General features: G+C 38.7%; 1 protein-coding gene across 3 annotated transcripts in view; it reads left to right on the plus strand.

The window, feature by feature from the left end:
- B4GALT4 (beta-1,4-galactosyltransferase 4) overlaps window positions 1-18,759 on the plus strand; it is a 690,340-nt gene that overhangs the window by 242,714 nt on the left and 428,867 nt on the right. For all 3 annotated transcript variants that reach the window (XM_044073108.1, XM_044073107.1, XM_044073109.1), the window contains exon 2: window positions 14,516-15,023. In XM_044073108.1, the coding sequence (XP_043929043.1) occupies window positions 14,744-15,023 (280 nt within the window). In that variant the 5' untranslated portion in view covers window positions 14,516-14,743. The remainder of the gene's footprint in view (window positions 1-14,515; window positions 15,024-18,759) is intronic.

The raw sequence follows: 18,759 nt of genomic DNA on the forward strand, positions 1-18,759 counted from the left end.
GGCCAAGGCAACACTGGTACCCATTGCTGTTAAGCATATCTCGGACCAAACCGTGGCCTCTGCCCCTATGGCCCTTGCTTCTAACACAACACAATTACAGGACTGTCCATCAAAACCTGAAAACATTACACCTGACAGCCTGGAGGTTACCATGACTCCTTCCGCTAACTCTATTTCCAAAAAAGTTCAAGAGATCTTACTGGAAGCACAAAGACCTTCCACTAGAAAAACCTATGCAGCCAAGTGGAAGATATTTAGCATCTGGAATGACAATAGGGGTTAGGATACAGCATTACTGAGTATACCTCAGATATTGGAATACCTGGCAGAATTGTTTCATACTGGACTCTCATATTCTTCTATAAAGATTCATGCCTCAGCAATCTCAGCAAAATACAATTGTGATCCACCAGTGTTTTCACATCCTTTGCTAAGACAGTTCCTAAGAGGGATAAAGAATATCAAACCTCCCAGAAAACAGCCAGTACCTGCATGGGACCTCAATTTCGTGTTGGAAAAATTAACTCTTCCTCCTTTTGAGCCAGCAGCAACTACAGAAATGCAATTCCTATCCTGGAAAACTGTTTTTCTATTGGCAGTCACATCTGCAAGAAGAGTCTCGGAGATACAGGCACTTATGGCAGTACCTCCCTTCCTCATTTTTCATCAGGACAGAGTTTCTCTAAGAACCAATCCTACATTCATGCCAAAAGTAATTTCCAGGGTATCTCTAAACCAAGCTATTCACCTGCCTACTTTCTTCTCCAATCTGCAAAACAGGGGGGAAAAATTGCTGCATACTTTGGACATACACAGGCAACTGCGTTACTATTTGGACAGAACTAAGGCCACCAGAAAGTCTGACCAACTGTTTGTAGCCTATGCTGCTGGAGTACAAGGAAAAGCAATCTCCAAACAAACAATTTCAAAATGGATTGGACACTGCATCAGATTCTGCTATTCTTTCCATGGAAAAAGTGTGCCAGCCAATATTGGGCCACATTCTACCAGAGCTATAACCACATCCACAGCTTTTCTCAGAGGAGTGGCTACAAAGGACATTCTAGAGGCTGCTACATGGAGCCCCGTGCATACACCATCCCTTTCTTAGGTCCATCCACCCCCAGCTTGGCTATGGTATTCAACCCATATGTTATGACTGCAGTTGCATTCTTGAAGGACATAGTACAGTTTTGTACCTACCATAAATGTAGATGTCCGATAGATATGCAACTGCAGTCGGATTTTCCCACCCTCCTACCCCTCTGCATCCTTCTTTATGGGTCCACTACCCCTCCCTATTAGCTGGGGGTACCTTCTATGGTGTATCTGTTTATTACTGTTGTGCATGTCTGGAATTGTTTATCCATTCACCAAATTTAGCCTTCCTAGGAGGGCACCTGGCATCTGGGGCAAGAAACACTGAGGAAGATGGCGTCGGCCGATGCCTTTATACTCCAGCCGCTCTGACGTCTGAGAGGAGGCGACACCAGCTGACGCCGGACCCAGACTTTGGAATTCAGCCGACCGAGGGCTGCCTGAGGCAGGACAACCCATATGTTATGACTGCAGTTGCATATCTATCGGACATCTACATTTATGGTAGGTACAAAACTGTACTTTTTTGGTTGTAATAAAAACAGTTTGGGTTTTGGTCAGCAATTCAGAGAGGTTTGAGGCAGAGCAGACTAAGCTTGAGTCGTCTGCGTATTGAATGATTTTGGCATCAGGAATAGCAGTGTGAAAGTTATTGATGAAGATTTTAAAGAGCATAGGCCCAAAGATGAATCCCTGTGGTACGCCAGTTGGGGTAGGTAAGAAGGAAGAGGTGGAGTTATTCCATTTGACTGCCTGAGATCTGTCTGATAGGTAACTGGAGAACCAGGATAGTGTTTGATGAGAAATGGAGGTTTGAGAGAAGGTGTTTGTGAGAAACTGTATTGAATGCTTTAGACAGATCGAGCAAGGCAGTAGAAACCAAGAGTCCTGAATCTCGTGCTTGATTGACAGTTTCAAGGAAAGAGAGTAAAGTGGTTGTAGTGTTATGGCCTGGGCAGAAGCCATGTTGGGTAGGTGTAAGAAGATTGTTTTTGGTCAGGAAAGGCATAAGTTGGAGATGGATGCACTTTTCTAGGATTTTGGACATGGGTGAGAGCAGAGCAATAGGGCAGAAGTTTGAGATGCTGGTGTTTTTGTCTCCTTTATGAAGAAGAATATAAGCTGAGCACCAGAGTTTGGGGATGTATAATTCCTTTATACATCTGTTAATTATGATGTTGATTGGGAGAGGTATACCATCAGCAGCACATTTTAGGAAGGAAGAGGGAATATTGTCAGCAGCATTAGAGGAAGGTTTAAGTTTGGACAGAAGTCTTTTTATAAAGTTAGGGCCAGGTTTGAGCTTGAACATAAGGGGAAGGGTATTAGGGGAGTTAGACGGAGAAGAGTGAGGGGCAGGTAGGTTATTGTTGGGAAAAGTCTTGGTCAGGTCAGAAATAGTTTCTATGAAAAATGAGTTAAATTCAGAGCCTAGTTCAAGGTCGGATTTGCTTGGGTCAAGACAGGGGTTATTCTTGGATCCTGGATTGAGGAGTGAGTTTACTGATTTCCAGAATTGCTTGGAATTTTTATTGTTATTGGACTGGAGCTTGATATAGTAGGATTTTTTGTCCTTGGTGATTAGTTGTTTTGCAAGGTTACGGAGATGTTTGTATGGAGCAAGGTATTGGGCAGTTTATTGTTTTGGTAAAGCTTCCATAGTTTGTACCTTTTGTGCATAATTTGCTTTGTATATTTAGATAGCCAAGGAACTGTATTAGTTTTTATCATTTTGTATCTTTGAGGGGCTAGGGAGTTTAGAGTGTCTATGAAGACAGACTTGAAGTCTATAGCATTGTCAAGAGGATGGGTGTTTAGAATTTGCCAGTTCATTTGTTTGAGAAAGTTGTGGGGTTGAAGCTACTGAGGTTGCAAAGAGAGAATCAGTTATGCATTTTTAGACTGCTCCAAAAATGTCAAAGTGCTCATGATCAAAAATTAACTTTATTATCCTCTGTTTGCAGTGTCTTCTGTTTGTGAGGAAGCTGCTTAGTAAAATGTATCTGAAGGTTTTTAGCACATGTCATAAGAGAACACCTAGTAATACAAGAGTACTATGGTTTCTACAGATAAAGTAAAACTCAGAGCAGTAATAAATGTGCTTTTGCATTACACTAGTTAAATTTAATGATGTTCTGAATCATCTACTGCCAAAAGCTGTAACATCTGCTTTGGGTAAAACATTCTTACCCTTGAAGTAGAATGACTAACATCATTCTTCAACTCCCACAGACCTCAGTCTGTACCAAGCAAAATCTGAAGGCTTCTCCTATGCTAACCCCACAAATGTGGAACACTGTTGGCTGCCTTTATTGGACTGATGTTTCCCCACTTATCCTATATTCCTATTTTCAGACTCCTAACCCTGGATTGTGTCCATTTTTGCTTAAACTTTGTTCCCTTTTCAGAGCAGGGTGGTCCTTTTCCTCTGAGAGCTTGCACTTCATTGCAAGGTATAAATTTCTTCTTTGTCTTCTAAGCAGCGTAGCCTTTTGACACCTGTCTTAATCAAAACACAGTATCCCTGCCCACAAACTGTAAAATAAAGTCCTTTTGGCACTTTCTTTAATTATCACTGAAGATCTGTTTATACTTGTTCTGTTTACTCTTGCCACTTAATCTTTTGGACCAGATCATGCCTGAAACTTACTAGGATAGATAAGTTCAGCCACCAAATTTACAAATGATTTAAATTACAGTCGATATAAAAAAATGCACACACACTTGTTAAAATGCCAGGTTTTTGTGATATAAAAAAATGAGACCACAATAAATCATTTCAAAACGTTTCCCACCTTTAATGTGACCTATAACCTGTATAATTCACATGATAAATCTGTTTGGGGAAACATAAAAAATAAAAAAACGTACAATACTCTGGTTGCATAAGTGTGCACACCCTTCCTTTTGATTTTAATTACACCATTCAGCCTTCTTGGGTAGGAGTCTGTCAGCATAGCACATTTGACTTGGCAATGTTTACCCACTCTTACTTACAAAAGTGCTCCAAATCAGTCAGATTGCAAAAACATCTCTTGTGCACAGCCCTCTTCAGGTCACCCCACAGATTTTCTGTTGGATTTAGGTCTGAGCTTTGGCTTGGCCATTTCAAAACTTTAATTTTCTTCTGGAGAAGCCATTCTTTTGTTGATTTGGATGTATAATTGGGGGTCATTGTTGTGTTGAAAGGTGAAATTCCTCTTCATCTGTCTAGCAGACACCTGAAGGTTTTGGGCGAAAAGTGACTGGTACATGGAACTGTTCATAATTCCCTCCACCTTGATTAAAGCCCCAGTTCAACTGAAGAAAAGCAACCCCAAAGCATGATACTGCCACCACCATGCTTCACCATGGAGTTGATGTTCTTTTGGTGATGTGTTTTTGCACCAAACATAGCTTTTGGAATTGTGGCCAGAAAGTTCAACCTTGGTCTCATCAAACCATAACATATTTTCCCACATGGGAGACAATGTATTGTTTTGCAAATTTTAGCCAGGCCTGGATGTTTTTCTTTGTCAGAAATGGCTTCTGTTGTGCAACCCTACCCCATAGTCTAGACATATGGAGAATACGGGAAATTGTTGTCACATGTACTACATAATCAGTACTTGCCAGAAATTTATGCAGTTCCTTCAGTGTTGCTATAGGTCTCTTGGCAGCCTACCTGACCAGTTTTCATCTTGTCTTTTCATAAATTTTGGAGGGATGCCCAGTTCTTTGCAATGTCACTGTTGTCCCATATTTTCTCCTCTTTTTTATGACTGTCTTCACTGTGTTCCATGGTAAAGTAGAGTAAATGTCAGGAAAATCCTACTAGGACAGTTGAACTTTGTTTGGGGTTAATCAGAGTCTCTGATGGCAGGTGTGTACCCAAGAAGACTGAATGGTGTAATTAAATCAAAAGGTGCGTCAACAAAGTATTAGTTTAAGGGTGCACACACTTATGCAATCAGCGTATTGTATGTTTTTTATTTTTTATATTTTTTCCCCTAACAGATTTGTTTGTTTTTCAATTGAATTGTAAAGGTTCTAGGCCACATTAAAGGTGGGAAAAGTTTTAAAATTATTTGTTGTGGTCTCATTTTTTTATATCACGAAAACCTGGCATTTTAACGGGGGTGTGTAAACTTTTTATATCCACTGTAGATGAAATTAAATTAGAATGGCAGATTGGTGCTACTGCTGCTTCACATCGCTTGGTTCCTATAGTTTATTAAATGTATATGCAACATTAGTTGCATTTTTATCAAGAAAAGCTGCTTTGTAGAGTGTATTTAATCCTGTGAGGCTACATGCTGAACTAGCTAGACTACTTTAGTGTCTTAAAACTGTAGAAGCGTTATGCATGCAAAGTACTACCTCCTTCTCCATGTTGGGCAACTATAATCAGCACCTGGAAGCAAATAGCTGTTTAGTGTTTTTGAACTGCTGTGTTTTTAGAACTGTATAGCTGTGGATATATTGAGTCGTTCAAAAACTACTGAGTATTTTTAAACTGGATAACTGAATCTACTTCGCATTTTTACTTCATTAGCTATTAAGAATACTCAGAAAAGTAACTACTTTTACCTGGCTAATGGGTTTATATATTCATTATCTTTAGCTATTTACTTAGTGTGTCCAACATACTGTTTACTTTAGCACTGTGTTTTCTCTCTCCCTTTATGTACCCAGCTCTCCAACCTGCTTGTCCTGTACTAGGGTTTGGGAAATTGCCCTGTCTGACGACCAAGAACCTTATATTTACAAAAAAACTGCTGTCTCTTCCCTAAGCTAAGGAATAGAGCCAAACCTCTCCCTGAGCATCATTCCCTCAAGGAAACAAAGTATGTGTACTAAGAATGTTGTGTGTAAAGGATAAATTTGTTTAAAATACTCCAGGTTTTTAACGTACAATCCCTAGCCAGGACAGCCAAAACCTTCTCTTCTCCCAACTTCCATACGTTCCCCTCTTATAGCCTCTGCATACTACAACTGTTTTTCTCTCCTTTTACTTCTAGACCTGCTAGCCCTGGTTGCATTATATCCTTTGCCCACTAGGTGGCACCCTTTTTCTATGACTAATATCCTTACTATCTTAAAATGTAACTCTCAGGCATCCAGTTTTTCCTATACTTATCTTTCTTGCAGTCCCACTCTATCCTTCTATTTTTTACTGTACATCACTCGACTACCCTGCCTACTATCTCCTCCTAACCTTACCTTAGCAGTCAGCACTGCACTGATTGTTCTCATAGGGTTTAGTCCTTCACTGGCTGTACCCGCTCCATTCGCCCTGCGGGCTCACTCCTCTCCCCTACCCTGCCCCCAATTCTCACCCACCCCCTGTGCTTCTACATTTATACACCCTAACCACACCCCCATCCATACAACCAATCACATGATCCACTTCATTAAAGTGATATAATCTACTTCCCACTAGTCTTTAACTTCGAACACAATCAGTACTTATCACTATACATTAACCTATATATAATACTTCCATTATGTCACCTACATCTACCTCACCATTCCTGAAGTTCCAACTCTTATTCTCACTCCTACCTTTTGTATCTATACCTCACCTACTTACATTCTATGAACACCTTAACTGCCTAGGATTTCATTGCCCCATAAGGCAAACCTCCACACCAACACTTGTAGTCTCTCATTGTCGTACAAACATACCCAACACACCAAACTACCTACCAGCTAAATATCATAGTTTGACTCACATCAAATACTATAGTCCAAGAGCTAGGAAATTCCAGAACCTAATATGTAAACGTCTAAGACTTGCACTGAGAATACAAGTCCACTCCTTAATAGATGGTGATATCCACCCAAACTCTACTACAACTAAAGAGCCCCACATCCCAACTCCTGCTAACACACAATTCCTCAGCAGACTCTCTAACTCACTCCTTATAGCCCATCTTAATATTCGGAGCATAAATAATAAAGTTGCCCACCTACCTGCTCTCATGGATGTACATTCATTTGACATCCTTTGTCTCACTGAAACATGGCTCAAGGCAGCAACGCAAGACAATGTGGTTATTCCACCCAGATACAATATCTTGAGACTAGACCATAAAGCTAAGAAGGGTGGGGGAGTAGCTATTCTATATAAATCTGGATTACAGGTGACCTCTATAGACTCTAAACCACCACTAACTAGTAATGCTGAAATCTTTATTTCCAAGATTCAACTTAATAAATGTAAATCCATCTATATCATCTGTGTTTATCTTCCCCCAGGCAATAACTATAACACCCTAGAGGATATCCTTAGTTGTCTTTCCACTATCTACCCAGAAGAAACCGTATTACTCAGTGACTTTAATATCAACTGGAGGAGCTGTACCTCTGAACAGCCTTCTACTCATATTAACCTATATGGTTTTACTCAAACCATTACATCCCCCACAAGAAACAATAAACTTAATAACAAGGAAAGCAGCTTAGATTGGATTCTCATAAATGCTCACCACCATACTTACAAAGTTGGACCCTCTCCGAAGGTATAAGTGACCATTCACTCACCTTCATAATCAGATATAAGAGTGATGTTCCAAACCCAACCACCTATAGGACAATAAGGACCAACAACTTAATTTTAACCCTGGCAGCTTTCAAAAAGAACTTAAACACCTACCTCTAGAGGAAGCAGTAAAATACTTAATTTTAAATTCTTAGCCATTTTAGAATACCATGCACCAACACGTACAATCAGAACTAGGATTAAACCGGCCCCATGGCTCTCAAAAGCAACCAAACAAAAAAATCCTCCTTAGAAATAAACTCTGGGCCAACTGGCGTACTTCTAAAAGCCCTGAAGACCAATTAAAGTATAGACAGCTAAGAAATGAAACAAAAAAGCCATACTGTTGGATAAAAGAAACTTTTACTTTCAGCTCCAACAAACCCACCAAAACAAACCACAAAAATTCTGGTCAGGCATTAATAAACTCTTACACCCAGGTTGTTCAGTCACACCCACATCCAGTGTTAATAATAGAGTAGCATATATAATGCAATATACTAATGACAATCTTGATTTAAGGAATATAATTAAACAAAATTGGAAGGTCCTGGTCACAGATGAAGTAACCAGGAATATAGTAGGAGAGCAACCAAAGTTTATTTATAAAAACTCGCCCAACTTAAAACGGTTGCTATGTTTTAAAGAGGGTAAGGGAAAGTCAAATGAACAGATACACCTCAAGACTGTGGGCACCTTTCCATGTACTAGATGCAACATGTGTCGACACATTAGTGATAAACAAATATATGAACACCCCAGAATGGATTTTATATTTAAACCTAATTTTATGCAAGCTGCAACTCTATGAATTTGGTATATTTAGCGACATGCACAAAATGTGAGGCATTCTATGTTGGTTTAACTAAGAGAAGATTTAAGCAGAGGATATACAACCACATCTATGAAATAAAGAAGAAGAATGAAAAGAATGCTTTAGCTAAACATATAAATGAATTCAGAGAACATAGTTTCAGATTTAGAGTATTGCAACTTGTAGGTTTGAACAGGAGATGGGGTGACAATGTGAACACTTTAGCAAATATTGAATTATCATGGATTTTAAGATTAGGTGCTAACTTATATCCAGGCTTGAATCAAAATATTTGTATCAAACCAGTTTTAGACAGCAGGACATATAAGTAATGGATATCTACATTCATATGTATATATATTTCCTTTAATTTTTACTGAAGTGTTGTATAAACTTGCTACTCACTGACATATACTACATTTATAAATGAAGATGATTTTCCTTTAATAGTGTTATTGATTTTCATGAATGTAACATATGATATATCTCACAATGAAGCTGATATATACATATATATTTTATATATTAATTAGTTGACTACATTGACTTATAATATTATATTTAACACTTAACTATTTATTTATTTATATATTTATTAGACAGCATATATATACTTATATGCATATTCTTGAAACTAATATCCATTTACATCTTTGGATTTTATGTATTTATTTATTTAATATTTATTGTAAATGTAGACATAATTAGATATACATGTATATTCATATATTTTTATTATATGAAATCCACACACACATATAGATATATATTTATATAGCTCTCTGTGTCCCTAGATTAATATATTATAGAATAGGGCACTTTTTTTATATATGTTTTATGTTTTCTAAACAAATAACATTGGAACATTTCATATATATGCGCTATTTGAGAGCTTTGAATTTCATTTTTATGCATTTATTTTTTATGCATTTATTTTTTATGCATTTATTTTTTATGCATTTATTTTTATTTTTATGCATTCATTATAAATATTTTCTATATGAGCATTATTAATTTATTACATACTAAATGTTTTTAATATTCAAAATATTTCAATGTTTTTGAGAAGCACATTTTAATATGCATTATTATGCGCATTGATAAAAAAATGATAAAAAAATTTTAAGCCTTGAATGACAATGTGAAAAAGCTGACTGAATTTGTTTTGTACTGTTTCTTTATACATACAAATGCGAGCACTATTCATCCCCTTAGACTAATTAAATGATTAATTGCAATTTGACTTAATTAAATCTTGCTGGGTATATATACTCTTTGAAAATGTTGTTTAAATGTGAAGATCTGAGGAAGCGCACTCAGGTGCGTGAAAGCGCTTGTCTGTTCGTACTTTTAACAATAAAAAGAGTTTGTTTATGGAAATTTGAAGTGGTCCTTGCTTCTTGGTTGCTGAATCTGTCAGTGTTTTTTGTACTACAACGTTCTTCTTTTTGGCTGAGGATTCTACTGGGACCATCCGGTATATTTTTCATTTATCTTCATAATCAGATATGAGTGACGTTCCAAACCCAACCACCTATAGGACAATAAGGACCAACAAAAATTTTAACCCTGGCAGCTTTCAAAAAGAACTTAAACACCTACCTCTAGAGGAAGCAGTAAAATACTTAATTTTAAATTCTTAGCCATTCTAGACTACCATGCACCAACACGTACAATCAGAACTGGGATTAAACCGGCCCCATGGCTCTCAAAAGCAACCAAACAAAAAAATCCTCCTTAGAAATAAACTCTGGGCCAACTGGCGTACTTCTAAAAGCCCTGAAGACCAATTAAAGTATAGACAGCTAAGAAATGAAACAAAAAAAGCCATACTGTTGGATAAAAGAAACTTTTACTTTCAGCTCCAACAAACCCACCAAAACAAACCACAAAAATTCTGGTCAGGCATTAATAAACTCTTACACCCAGGTTGTTCAGTCACACCCACACGTTTAGGCTCTGATTACGATAGCCCCAAGCAAATGGCCAATACCTTTAACACTGTTCACAGAGACCATTCAGTCTCTTGCCAATCAGCTATTCCCTGACACCTCATCTTAATCTGTTCCCACATCCCTAGTCTGCACCCTTATTTAAAAACCTAAACCTACCACCCTCTCTGCAGACTTGCTGCCTACAGAATACCTGCAAAAAGCTGCAAAAGCCATAGCCTACCTCATTTCATAGGTTCATAGGCAAGTACTAGGCTATCTGCCCGAGGGCATCTGTAAGCCTAGCCAGAATATGTTGGCTTTCGCCGCCCCCTTAGATTAGTTCCCTGTGCCTCTGTCCAGCAGAGCCACTGCAGTGGTCTCCAGGGTAAATTTCTGTTTCCTATCCACTCGTCAAGGTTTGTCTTGAAGAGTGTTAGTGAGGGGCTCTGCCTAATGTAGATTGGAATCCTGTTCCAAAGCATGGGGAGTCTCTGGGACGGGAATCTATCCCTCTAGCACATCCTATTTATCATTGTGGTGAGGTTTAGATCCCTAGAACGTCTGGCTCTTGGTGATTTGTTTTTATTTTGGGTGGCGCATGTCCATCAATTCTAGGTTGGACATGGCCTTGTATGTCAGGCAGAGATCACCTCTGAGTAAGCGGTATGCAACCAAGTACAGCTGGAGTTTCTTCATTTGGGCTGCATAGGGCATATGTTTGAGGCCAGTAATCCTCTTGGCGAGGTATGTCTGTGGTCTTTTCAGCTGTTGCAGGTGTCTTGTAAGGTACATCCCAAATGGGGCATTGCACTCTATGATGGGTCTGATGAGTAGAGAGGCACAGTAGCCTCTTTTGTTCTAGATGTGAACCCTTTTGTGATTAGGTGGGCCACATAGAAGGATTTTCTAACCACCTTGGCAATATGATTATCAGAGGAGAGATTACTATCTACTTGGGTCCCCAGATCCCTTATTATATTTTCTGTGTTTAGGGGACTACCACGTATGTGGTAGTTCATGGGTACTTTGTTTTTTCCATCATGATTAATAGAACTATTACTGAAGGAACTATCCCATCAGTCTGGTAAATTTCACATATTATCCCCCTGCATAAAGGTGGTAACTCCAACAAATTTTCAAACTATAGACCTATAGCCATATTATCTCCACTGGCAAAAATCATGGAGAAATACATTCATAAACAACTGTTAAACTACCTAATAGAAAACAACTTACTAGCTAACTGCCAACATGGTTTTAGGCCATTTCATAGCACCACCTCTGCTCTCTTATCCTTCTCTGACTGTGTCAATAAAAATCATAATAATGACACTCTATCCTCAGCCCTTTTTATTGATCTTTTGAAAGCCTTCGATATGTTAACCACCACTTACTAATAAACATACTTAAAAACCTGTCACTAGACGCACTGGCTATACAATGGTTCTTATCCTACTTAAGCAACAGACAGCAGGCTGTTCTATGGGACAACAATTTATCTTCCCATCTCCCAATTGCCCTTGGTGTCCCCGAAGGCTCCATATTTGGCCCTCTCCTATTTTCTATTTTTATAAATGACCTACATTCTGTAATACCTCAAGCTACCTGTATCCAATACGCAGATGATTCCATGTTAATATGCTCAGCCACTTCTCCATCAGACCTACAGTCCCTAACCCAAAACTTGTTTAATACAGTCGAGAAATGGCTTCTACACCGATGTCTCATCTTGAAAACTGCTACTATTCACTCACACCTGTAGGGCCTCCCCACTTAACTTTACTGTTATATCAAGCAATGGTACTATCATATCTCCTGATCCTACTACAAAACTTCTTGGGGTACTAATTGATAACAACCTTACCTTTGATTCCCATATTAACAATACTATAAAAACAGTCAACAAAAAATTAGGATCCCTGTACAGGATTAAACCCTTTCTGACTCCACTAGCTAGGGCCATTATTGCCCATACACACTTAATCTCTACCCTTCTCTATGCCTCCCTTATATATTCTAAACTATGTAAAAACAACCTGAACAAGCTGGCTATCTTCCACAATAATATTGCCAGGTTTGCAACTGGGTCTGCCTTCAGAACCCATCATTGTAACAATCTTGAACAACTAGGATGGCTAGAGTTGCCAAATCTAGTGCTATTTAACCAATTAACAGTTGCCCACAAGATTCTGCATCAACCTACTAACACACCAATACTTACAAACCTGATCACCCCCTATAATAACCTCAAGACCCATCGCTCATCAAATAAACTACTTGTACAAATAGGTATAACTAACAATATGGCTGGTGACTCTTTGTTCTCTAATACTGTGAGTAAAACCTGGAACTCCCTCACCTCCCTTTCCTCAATAACACTATTTAAAAGCAAACTGAAACCATACCTGAAATCACAGTGGTTATGCCTTTGTGCTAACCCGCCTCACTTATCTCTGAGTGCTAATCACCATACCTGTATAAGCTAGTTACTTTTCTGCTAACTATAAAGAGAGTGTGTTTTTATATTTAAAATAATGTTATTAGAGATATCTTTGTATGGCTAACCATAGCTGATATGTACTGTGATTCTGTTAGCAAAAATGCAATGTAATGTAATGAATGGCAAAAATCTGTAATGTACCTGCATTTGTAAAATGTCACAGAATATAAATAACTGTGTTTTGTGGAGCTTTTCTCCCTGGGCCTCTACTGAAAATGGGCATATATCTAGTTGGACTAGTCCGGTCAACAAATGTAAAATAAATAAATTTAATAAAATATCTTTTGTATGGAGCCAGCATGCTGCATCTCTGTGCACGTTACTGAACGCTCCAGTTTCCTCCCACATTTCAAAGATGAATTGAGACTTCTGTAGAGCTCCCAGAAGTATGCACGCCATGTTTAAGTGAGAGTCTATGTGCATTCTGTAATGGATGGCACCATTTTGGTAGATTCATTGCTGTATGCCCACTGAGTGCCTGGATGGGGACCAGCTACCCTGCAGCCCTGAACTGAATTACGCTGGTTACTGGAGAATGACTCCGTGAGTCAGTTAAGTTGTTGTGTTACTGTCTTAATGAGAGCATATAAGTACACCTCTTAGACTAATCTGAATTTATAGTTTTACTCTGTATCTTTGTAATGATTATATGTATTTTAACTCATTTTTATGTTTATGTAATTGTAACAGGTCAGGCTTAAATGAGCTTTTTGGACTAATTATGCAGGTCAGGATGAAAAGAACCCATTTGAGTCCAGCTCAATAACCTGGCTACTAGCCGCACACAAATTATTTCACAATAAATGGCTTTTAATTTAATTGAAATTGTCTTCAGTACAGTATCTTTACCTTTTAAAATTAACAAGCTGTTGTGATTTAATGATGCTGACCTATTTAAATTTCACAGTGTTGCCTTAGGATCAAAAAAAGTTAAGTATACATCTTAAAAGGAATTATGTGCTTGTTGTTTTCCTCTGTAGATATCTCTTTGTATCATTATAATTGTTTGGTCTTTATATATCCAGCTTGCAGAAATTCAGAGTGAATGGATATTGGCTGCCGTGATAATAAAAATGTATTTTATTTAGTTAGCTGTGTTGGTGTAGAGGGATAAAACCTTGGCTGTGACCTAGATAATTAATGGCTCAGGCACATGCAGTACCTTGCATGGGGAAGGTGAGGAGTGGTGAGGCTTTGCTGGCTTGCTATTTTGGTGGAGGGGCATGAAACACATGCCCTGGGGCTCATTCCCATTGTAGAAGTTTTGGTAGAGACCAGAGAGCCTTTGGAAGTGCTTGCTTCAGTGTGCAGCAAGGCAGACTTAAGGCGGTTACATCATATGCGGAAATGAGTGAGTGACGCACCCTTGGTGATGCCAATTGCATGCTGAACCCTGGAGCAGTTCTTTACCAGCATGCCTGTAAAGATTATGGCCTTAAAGCCTCAAATATTCCTGGCCTCTTATGGGTGACAGCTTATCAAATGGGCTGTTTGGGGGCAGTAGAGAGATGGGAAGTTTGATCGCTGAGGCAGAGAGAAAAAAAGAAGCAGTAAGTTATATTATTAATGCTGTTTTAGTAATAGTATTTTTAGTCTGGCCATAGATGTATTGTAATTCGACTGTTTTGTGAATTTTGTTTCTGCAGCTATAGTTTTCCCTGGTATCGTTCTGTGATGAAGGTGTTACTAGACACGTATAGCACAGCTGGATGAGAAGGAAAAGGATCACTTGCATGCAGATGGATGAAATGAAGCTTTTTGGGTGCTTGGAGCCTTTTTTCTAGAAGACTGAAGTTCTAATACCTATGTTCCCTACATGTTATCTCAGGTGTGCTAACTGTTTTTGCTTGTAACCCTGTCTATTGATACGTGCCATGGGGTTCAGCTGTGGTTTCTTTGGCCTGTCTTTCAAATACCGAGCTATATTCTTCTATGGTGTTTTCTTAACATTGCTGCTGTGGTTCACAATGTCTAAGTGGCTGGATATCACTGTTCAGAGTATTCCAAAATCATTAAGACTGGCAGAGGAAGTAGACACACAGCAATACCTCCGAGTTGATAATGTGAAGAGTAAAGAAGTACCACAATGCCCTCCACTGAGCCAGATCACAGATTCTGGGCAGAGGCAATGCCCTATGCTGTCACCATATTTGAGTAAGTGAATTTCACATTTAAATCTTCCTTTATTTTACTACAGTAGACAGAGATATGGCTGTTAAAATGTGAGAATTAGAAAGCAGTGATCATTTACTTTACACGGCATGTATCCTTAATGAGTAAAAATAGTTTATAGCTGAAGAAATGACAAAATGATGGTAGATGTAGTATTTCTTGGTTTTGAATTTGAGATAGCTTCATATATATGCACCATAAAATCGCAAGCACACTGCAGTATAAAAAAAACAATAAACTTTGCTGACTCTGTCAAGCATTTACTTTACAAAGGCTTCTTCAGAACAGCTAAAACCCCAATTTCTTCATTTTATTTAGTCACACATGTCCAAAAGTAGTATAAGGCATACCAGCTTTGCTGCATAATTTTTTTTGTGTGTGATTTGTGCCCCTGTGCCTTATTGACCATCAGACCTCCCCTTAAGCAAACATTGCGCTGTCCAAGGTATTGGGAGTCATTCAGGCAGTTACAAGGGAGCTTTGTGCTCTTGGCATCCCAACAATGAGAATATTTTTACTAACAGGTTAATCTCTTTATTGCTGGTGACATGAGCTCTTGCATCACCACAAGGATTGCATGTGCCCCTGTGGTAGTACATATGTTCTCCACATGTGCTGACAAAAGCTACCATCACTGGCTTAAATGGCCATACCCATACCTTCCCTTCTCCAGTTCTCAAAATCATGTCAGGCCTATACTCTCCATCTGATGATTTGTTAGAGCAGCAGTGCAAGCCAGGCAAGAACCACCAATCCCTCTCCCCTAGGATAGACCGTTCCTATCCTTCCTGTCTGTGCTATCAAGCACCCGAGCTGCTATTTAAACTTGAGTCATCAGGGTTATAGTTAGGGCTTTACTTCTCTGTGCAACTGATGAAAGCTAGCCTCGCATCATAGCTCTCATACGCCCAGATTTTTTGCCTCATGTTATTGGTCTGTTCCTCATAAAATTTGTGATTTTTTTTTTTCCTCACAAATCACTGAGGAATGAAGTCATCAAATGACATTTAAGTTTCAGACTTTATATCCTTCAGAAAATGCATGGTAGTACAAAAGCTGTCATTCTAGCAAATTTCTAACTTCATAACACCAGTATTTAAAATCTGTCCCTATTTTGGTGCCTTTGACCCACCATTATTTTAGGTTTTGTCCTGCTGCCTTGCTCCAAGAGGCTCCATATTTTAGAGGTTTAGTTTTGCCACAGCTGTATTTAAACTGTGGAGAACCTGCCGGAAATGTGGAAAGTGTACAGTTGGCTTGGATGGAGTAGTCACTATGTCGGCTGGGTGTCATGCTCATTTAGTGCCATAAGAAACTGTATTACATCTGTTTGTGACGAACAGAACAAGATGAAAGTGTCATTGCTGTTTTCTCCTCTGCAGGTGTTGAGCAGAACAGTTGATTGCTGAATGTATAATCTACCAATATTCCCCTCTCCCTCCTTTTCAGTGTCCTTGTTTAACATGATAAAAAGAAATGTGTTATATTTGTTGTAGCAGCTGAAAATCGCCATCTGTCAGTTAGAGCAAAGAATTAAGGCTGTGAGCTGTTAGTCCAGGGTTTGATTCAGTTAACTTCCTTTGGCTTATTCTGTGACTCTGAGTAAGTCACTTAACAAGACAGTACTATTGGACTGTGTCTGAAAAAGATCCATATGGATCAGTGCCTTACCCATTTACAAAATGTAAACAAAGCAAATAAGTTATTTGTTCTGTCTGAGGTGTAATGGTGGTTCTTAGGTCACTGAGTGAGTGTGATACCCTTCCAACATGGTCATCACCATGTCTGAACCTTCTGTATCCTTCTGTATTTCAGGCAGAGTTTCTCCAGGGTTTTATAGAAATAAACTTATTGTAAAACTGAACTTTTGGTAGTCTAGAATATTTTTCTGCAGTACGTAACTATGACAAGACATGCTCTTTATTGTATTATACCCATTTTAAATATATTTTGCTATGCCCTTTTTCGAGGTTAGTATACTGTGCCTCTGTCTAACAGTGACACAGAAGTGATACCCGGGGTATAGGTTCATTATTATTTAATGAGATAAACTACATATTAGCTGTAATTTTACATCTTTATATTACAAACGTGGCTTGACAAAGAACTTACCATTCACTCTTGGCTGCTTACTAGCTTCAGCTGCATGTTAACCATTTCACTCACAGTCTATATTAGGTAATTTTCAGTATCCCTAACCCTGGTAATCTCTTCACACCTCTAATAGAAAATATGGAATTTATGCAGAGACTGCAAGCTGTGTTTATTTCACATTTTTTGACTGAGTTAGTCCGACTGGGCAGATGCCCTTTTTCAGCAGAGACACAAGGAGAAAAGCTCCAAAAGGTATATACATGATCTAAAGTGTCACAAATACAGTAAGATAATGGAAATAATAAACAGGATACAAGTAATCACATACTGTTGTTGTGACTAACTGTATGATGAAAATGTAATAACCGTATGTCGGAAACTACAATATAGTATCATCCAGTGCTAGTTCACAGTACAATTTCATGTAGATGAAGGCATGAGGTAAGTTCAGGAATAATAAGCAGCAAAACATCAGGACCAGAGTGTTTTTGTAGTGCAGCCTATTTCAGGGAACAAGTGCAGGGATAAGAGAAGGAGAGGATAGATAAATGGGAAGGTGGGGGTTAGGTGAAGCAGAGAGGACAGATACATAAGTTGGGTTGGTGCAAGAGCAAGTCTGGGAGTTTAATAGATAGTCTTTTAATGCTTTTTTGAAACAGTTTGTATTAGAAGTCTATCTTAAATAAAGGGGCAGTTTGTTCCATGCATTAGCGACAGAGTGATTATTGAAGTTTTCCAATGGTTTATTTGGTTTGTAGATCTGCAGGAGGTGTTGGTCTGAGCTGCGGAATGTTCAGTTAGGGATGTAGGGAGTGAGGACAGTTCAGACAGTAGAACAGGAGTGGAGTTGGCTTAAGACAGAGTGAGTCAGGTGTAGTTAAGACAGAAGGAGTTGATGGTGCAATTCTAGCCACTGTAGGTTTTACAGAGATAGGCAGTGGTGTGAGCGATATGGTTGATTAGCAGCAAATCTCACAATTTTATTGTATGTGGGTTCTAGTTTAGTCAAAAGATTTGTTTGAAGGTCTGTAAGGATCAGGGCAGCATAGAATAAGGCGGGTAGTAGATAGGCTTGTGCTAGACAGAGTTTAGTTTAATTTGTGAGGAATTCTTTGTTTCAAGAGAGTAGGCCAAGTTTTTGGTGAGTCTTTTTGTTACAGTTTTGAATGTGAAGATCAAACTTTAGTTGATCGTCTGTAATGACCCCCTAATAGTTTAGTGTGGGGTTCAGCCTTGATAACTGTGTTAAGAGAGGAGACAGTGAATGTAGATTTCAGGTATTGGATAGATTTAGGGAGGAAGAGGAGGAGTTTAGTTTTATTTGGGTTGAGTAGGAGTTGGTTGGATGTTATCATTTTTCAATTGAGTGAAGTGATTCTTGGGTAAGGGTGAGTAGGTGGGGGAGATTTTCAGAGGTGGAAACTGTTGTGGAGTCATCAGCATATTGTATCAAAGAGGAGTGAGGACAGGAAAGATGGAGGTTGTTGGTGAATGTTAAATAGTAGGGGTCCAAAGAAGGAGACAGAGTCCCTGTTTGAACTATGAGAAAAGGGGAAGATGCTGAGAGCCATCTTACAGACTGAATTCTGTTGCAGAGAGTGCGAGAGAACCAGAAAAGAGCAGA

Source organism: Protopterus annectens, chromosome 5.part1 (assembly GCF_019279795.1).
Source record: "Protopterus annectens isolate FY-2018-M chromosome 5.part1, PAN1.0, whole genome shotgun sequence".
Taxonomy (NCBI): Eukaryota; Metazoa; Chordata; order Ceratodontiformes; family Protopteridae; genus Protopterus; species Protopterus annectens.